Genomic DNA, 6734 nt, shown 5'->3' with positions numbered 1-6734 from the left:
ACTGCTTGCAGGGAGCTGAGTATTTCTCCTCGCTGGATTTGAGGTCAGGTTACTGGCAGGTGCCCATGGCTGACACTGATCGCTCAAAAACTGCCTTCATAACACCAGACGGCTTATATGAGTTCAACGTCATGCCATTTGGCCTTTGCAACGCCCCGGCAACTTTCGAACGCCTGATGGACACCATCCTTCGTGGACTCAAGTGGGAGAGTTGTCTTTGCTATCTCGATGACATCGTCGTCTTTTCTGCGGACTTTTCTTCTCATCTCATCCGCCTGGAGCGCGTTCTGACTTGTCTTACTGACGCTGGGCTCCAGATGAATTTGAAAAAGTGCCGCTTTGCTGCCCGACAACTCACCATTTTAGGACATGTAGTCTCTAAAGACGGCATTCTTCCGGACCCCGCCAAACTTCGTGCAGTTGCCGAATTTCCGAAGCCCACCTCACTGAAGCAGCTCCGTAGCTTCGTTGGCCTTTGCTCTTACTTCCGTCGCTTCATCTTGAATTTCGCCACGATCATCGCTCCTCTGACCCAGCTACTGGCAGGCAGCTCCAACCTCTCCGCTTGGACGCCTGCTTGCGATGACGCCTTCCACACCTTGCGCCGCCTTTTGGTTTCGCCTCCTATCCTGCGCCACTTTGACCCGACTGCGCCTACTGAGATCCACACTGACGCCAGCGATATTGGACTGGGTGCCGTTCTCACCCAACGCAAACCTGGCTTCCGTGAATATGTGGTCGCTGTTGGGACTGGGGCATCCCACTGTTGTCACCACTGTTGGGACTGGGTGTCCGAGCCAAGGAACGGTCGAGGCGACGGTGAGTCAATTGAACTTTATGTACAGTATGTACAAGGGCTTTTACATGATGCAAGGGCCAAGAGCACCACGGGCGAGCACAAAGAAGAAGGGCGGCCCCGGCGGCGAGCGTAGCTCCGGCGTGATGGCTCTTCTGCTGCCCGTCTGCTGCTCGGGTACAGCGCGGCTCCGCTTTTAAAGCCACTGGAAACGGTTACGGCAGCCAGCCGTTCAAATCCTCCAATCACAGGCCACCGTTCAAATTGGACCAATGGTCGAGGGGCGACGGCCGATGACGCGTCGGAGGAGCCCGCACCGACGGAGAGGAGGGAAGGAGGAAGGGTCCGTGTCGGCGCCGGCGTGGCTGGATGAGTCACGCTGCATGTCGCGACTTGTCCGAGAAAGTCTGGGCCTGCTTTGAGCGTCGGCGAGCGCGCAGCGCTTGTTTAGACAGGCCCGCCAGCGAAATGTGGGCGCCGGCACGACAGCACCACCGCCGCCAGACAATGCGCCACGAAGACGAGCTACTTCCGCGTGGCTCGGATGCGGGGCGCGCTCGTACGCCAGGCTCCTCCAAGTTCTCGTCCGGTGTTCAGCCGCAGGTAGCTCCAGGCTCCTTTCCGAGAACGGGTCCCGCTCGTCAGGACAGGATCACTGCTCCGCAGCTTAGTCGCCCAGGTGACTGGATCAGCTTCGCTCGGTCCTTCGGAAGAGCTTGCTTCTCAGCATCGGTCGTTGATCGTTCTGCATGTTGCCAAGAACCGACCGACAACAGGCAACACCCAACACGAGCAAGTGCCTTCTGTCACCCGTCAATACACCAGACTTAAAGGTCACAAAAACTCCGCTAGCAATAGTTCTGTCCCCTTTTTGTTCCCTCTTCTACAAGAGACACATGTGGGATACCAGAACTTGAAAGTAATTAACTCAAACAAAGTGTCAAACGCAAACAACACAAGGAATGAAACGATTGTAAATTGGGTCCCTCGAGATCATTTGGGCAGGAAAACAATCGGCTGAGGCCGCGAATGAGGACATCAGTTTTGCCCCGATTTACAAGCGAACTTAACGCTAAGCCACAAAATGTAAATCACGAGGAGGTCGAAGGTAGCCTTGCTCAGAGCGCTCGGCTTAGTGCGTCTGCGTTCGCGTTTAACTTGCCTTTCTTGTAACGAACGACAAGATTGTGCTGTTGGAGTATCATACTCCACCTCAGCAACCGGCCGCTCTTAGATGACATATTACTTAACCAAGTTAGTGGGCAGTGGTCGGTTTCGACTACGAACTTGGAACCAGCGACGTAGCAGGCGAGCTTCTGAACTGCCCACACCAGGCAGGCGCATTCTTTTTCAGAAGTGCTGTACGCCTCTTCACGGCAAGTCAACTTACGGCTAAGGTACAAAACTGGCCTTTCATTTCCCTCATCATCCTCTTGGCATAGCACAGCTCCCATGCCCCGATCACTGGCATCACACTGAATTATGAAGCCTTTTGAAAAATCAGGCGCCATTAGTACTGGCTCCTCACTCAAGGCCTGTTTCAGCATTTGAAACGCGTTCTCTTTTTTTTGGTCCCATGTCACCTTCACGGGTTCCGACTTTCGAAGCGCGTCTGTGAGAGGACTGGCAAGCGTCGAGTAGTCTTTTACATAATGCTGGTAATATCCAGCCAAGCCTAAAAAGGCCCTTATCTCGGTCTTAGTGGTTGGCCGGGGGTAGTTTACGACAGCGGCTACTTTGATTTCTGACGGTCTACGCCGGCCGCGCCCCACCACATGCCCTAGGTAAGTCACTTCGGCGCAACCTAGCTGGCATTTAGCAGGTTTGACTGTGAGGCCGGCATCCTTCAGCCTGCTCAGCACGACCCGTAAGTGATCTACATGTTCTTCCCATGTGTTAGAAAAGATGGCGACATCGTCCAGGTACGGGAGCGCGTACTCGGACAGACCATGGAGCACGTGGTCCATTAGATTCGAGAAGCAATATGGCGCGTTTTTGAGTCCGAAACTCAACATGACTGGGCGGAACGTTCCGAATGGGGAAACGAACGCGGCGTAGCGGCTGGCGCGCTCTGTAAGGGGGACTTGCCAATAGCCTCGCACGAGGTCTAGCGTGGATATGTAATTCGACCTTGACACTGTCTCCACCCTTTCCTCAAGGTTTGGTATTGGATAGGTCTGATCCCGGGTTATCGCGTTTAGTCGCCGGTAATCAATACACGGTCTGGGATCTTTTCCCGGTACTTGCACTAGTATCAAGGGCGATGTGTAATCGCTCTCACCCGGTACTATGACTCCCAGGTCGCACATTCGCTTGATCTCACCTGCCATGATTTCTTTCTGCACGGGAGAACAGCGATACGGCTTACTACGGATCGGTTCTTCACACGTTAGCTCGATATCGTGCTCAATTAGCGTCGTCTTTCCGGGACGATCCGAAAACACTTTTTCGAACTCAGAAACAATCGTTCTCAAGTCTTCCTTCTGGGCTTGGCTTAGACGTGGTTCTAAGTTAACCTGTTCTAACAATGCAGCCGAACCGCATTCCTTCATGTCCGCAGAGGTCAGGATTTCTGCACCTTCCTCGTCCGAACCATTCAAAATCACATTCACGACCGCGTGACGCTGAATGTACGGTTTCATCAGGTTACTATGATAGATTTTGTTGGGCCTTCTACCTAGTTTAACTTCGTAGTTGGTATCAGAAAGTTTCGATACCACGTTCGCTGGTCCCTCCCACTGGACCTCAAGCTTATTTTTCTTAGACGGTCGCAGTATCATTACTTGGCTGCCCACTTCGAATGTACGCTTCTTTGCTGACTTGTCGTAGTACTCTTTTGACAATTGTTGCGCTGCCTTCATGTGGCTCTCGACAAGATCTTTCGTTTTTCCGATCCTTTGAAGCAGGTTAAGGACGTACGTGACCACGTTTGGGTCTTCCTCCTCGCCTTCCCACGACTCTCGCAGCATTCGCAGCGGTGTTCTTAAGCTTCGGCCGTACACAAGCTCCGCAGGGCTGAAGCCTGTGCTCTCGTGGGGAGCGGATCGTAAAGCGAACATAGCTGCAGGCACGCAGGCTTCCCAATCGCGTTTGCGCTCAAAGCAAAGAGCTCGCAATATTCTTTTGAGCACCGAGTGCATACGCTCTACTGGGTTCGACTGCGGGTGATGGATCGAGCTGTGTACGACCTTGATACCGCACCTTTCGAAAAAGGTAGAGGTTAGGCAGCTGGTAAAGACACTGCCATTGTCACACTGAATTTCCGAGGGAAATCCGACACGAGCGAAAATTGAGAGAAGGGCGTCTACGACCTGAGGAGAATTGAGCTCCTTGAGAGGTATCGCTTCAGGAAACTTTGTCGCGACACACAGAGCAGTCAGAATATACCGACAACCGTTTTTGGACTCGGGCAGTGGCCCTACAATGTCAATTACCAACCGGCGGAAGGGTTCGGTTATGATTGGCACCAGTTTCATGGGCGCCTTCCACTTGTCGGTAGACTTGCCTACTCTCTGGCAAGTGTCGCAAGAGCGCACAAAGCCTTCAATGTCCTTCCAGCAATGGGGCCAGTAATACTCTTGGGCGAGCCTAGCTTTGGTCTTTTTCACGCCGAGGTGCCCTGCCCACGCGTTTTCGTGCGCCAGGTTCAATAGCTGACGGCGATACTTTTGTGGGATCAAAAGCTGTTCGTACTTGCGACCACGGGCGTCAGCGTAATTTCGGTACCACAAGCCGGATTTCTGATGAAATGAAACATTCTTTTTCTTTGCTCCTCCTTTAGTTTTATCCAGCAAAGCTATTATCGAGCTATCTTCCTGCTGTTCCCGAACGAGCGTCGCTCTGTCAACCTGAGTTAGCTCGTGCCAAGTGTCGGAAACTGGGCTCAATGTGGAATTCGCCTCGCTCAGTAGCGTCGCCGTTACCTTCTCGTTGCCACTATCGTTGAAACGGTTTTCAGTTTCGTTAGCAGCGAGTTCTCCGCTTCCCGGAGAGTCCTCGATCTGAGGTTCCACCGACACCGCATCTAGGCTACAATGCTCATCCGCTTCCCTAAGCGGTGTTTCCCTCTCCGGTGCAAGGTCAAGTTTCTGCGAAAGCTTCCGCGCTTGAGATCGCGTAAGGGCCATGCATGCCATGCCGGCAAAGAACGATTTGCCTTTATCCCTCAGAAGCTGCTCTGAGCTGTTCGAAAAGAGGTAAGGAAAATGCTCAGGGAGGGCGGCAGACACGGCCGCCTCGGTGTTAAGCTGACCAAAAGGACCCTCAATGATCACTGTAGCGATCGGTAAGCAAGCACATTGCTCCTCGGCTACTTGCCTTATCCACGCGCATTCTCCTGTAAAATCATTCGGAGAAACTAAGGACGGGTGGACAACGTCCATAGTTGCCGCCGAGTCACGTGCGCTACCTAGATCAGACCTGTCTTTGGCGCCTTCACTAAGTTCCTCAAAGCTGCGCTCTTCCTGCTCAGCGTCTCTGAGTGCGCATTCGTCCTCATCTTTCTCGGACGGGTTGACGTCTACAGCCGCCATGTCGTCAGGAACGTTCTGTACTCCACTGTGGTCCAGCACCTTAGTTTCTTCAGGCGCGGACGAACCAGTGTTTTCAACTGACATGAGTGCTGGTATACAGTTCTCGTCATGCCCCTGACGCGTTTCAGCCAATTTCGGATGAGGGTCGTCTCTGCACTCAGTCGCGGTGTTCCCGCTACTGCAGCTGCTTTCTGGAAAGTCGCAAAGCTCAGAGCAGTGCGAAAGCACGGAACTCGTTTCGCATCGCTCGCTGCAAACGCTAGCGCACAACTCCGCGTCCGCAAACTGTATATGCGTCCGCATCCGTTGATCGGAAGTCTCAGGTTTCTGCATTTCTGTTGAATGCGATGCACAACACGGTGTGCCGTCCTCGTTTACTTCGCTTGCGTCGGCGCAGGCGTTTTCATTAATGTCCAGACGGACGTCCTCTCTGCCCTGTTCGGCAACTTCTCCTGCTTTTGACATGCTAGGAGATTCGCTTTCCGGTAACTCCGCCACAATTTCAATGGGCGAGACCTCTGTAACTGCATCGTCCGATGCTGTGACTACGTTATCCGATGGTAGAGAGGTTTCCTCGGTTAGCGAATGCGGGGCAATTCCCACTGATACAGCAGCAGTTACATCTGCCAAGCACGGACTACGTTCCTCTGTGCCGCACTGGCAGCTCTGCTCTACAGCTACGCACTCTACCTCTGCGTCACGATCTTCCGACCCTTCAGCATTTTCGAGCCACTCTAAAATGTCGGCTTTAAACTGGTACGGAAAATCGTTAAACGATGGGGTGCTATTCTCTCGCAGGTACCTTTGGCGAAGGTCCAGCGGTGACACGTTATATCTCGCCAGTAAGAAGCTTTTCAGCTCATCGTAATCCGCCAAGCCACCGTCCAACAGGCGCTTGACAACGTCATACGCTTCGCTGGAAAGCAGGGCTACCAACTTCTGTGCCCAATCATTCCGCTTAACGCGCTTTCTCTCGCAGACGCGCTCGAACTCCGCCAAATATTTCGCCATATCTTCGGCGATCACGAAGGGCTGTGGCCTGTCTCTCAGCTGCTGACCGTTGGTCTCATGCAGAGCGGACAATGTTTTATATCTTTCGAAATCGGTCTCATGCGCTTCCAGCTCTAGATCCATCAGTTTCTTAGCGCGAGCATACCGTTTTATCTCAAGCTGCCTCCGTTTTTCTGCCTCTTCGAGCTCAAGCTGCTTCTGTTTTTCTGCCTCCTCGCGCTCACGTTCTGCCTGTTCGCGCTCAAGCTGCTTCTGTTTTTGAACCTCTTCGTACTCAAGCTGCTTCTGTTTTTCTGCCTCCTCGCGCTCACGTTCTGCCCGTTCGCGCTCAAGCTGCTTCTGTTTTTGAGCCTCTTCGTACTCAAGCTGCTTCTGTTTTTCTGCCTCCTCGCGCT

The 6734-nt window shown here is 53.1% G+C and overlaps 1 protein-coding gene across 1 annotated transcript; it reads right to left on the bottom strand.

The window, feature by feature from the left end:
* Positions 1-888: 888 nt before the first annotated feature.
* LOC149345508 (uncharacterized) lies at positions 889-5178 on the bottom strand. Its single transcript, XM_089586101.1, has one exon. It carries the CDS (start codon positions 5176-5178, stop codon positions 1915-1917), a length of 3264 nt encoding a protein of 1087 aa, XP_089442227.1. The 3' UTR covers positions 889-1914.
* Between the last annotated feature and the right edge of the window lie 1556 nt (positions 5179-6734).

This window comes from Amblyomma mixtum, chromosome 4 (genome assembly GCF_055824585.1).
Source record: "Amblyomma mixtum isolate Tamu chromosome 4, ASM5582458v1, whole genome shotgun sequence".
Lineage (NCBI taxonomy): Eukaryota > Metazoa > Arthropoda > Arachnida > Ixodida > Ixodidae > Amblyomma > Amblyomma mixtum.
Note: the sequence above shows the minus strand (reverse complement) of the source record. Positions and strands in the feature narration are given on the sequence as shown.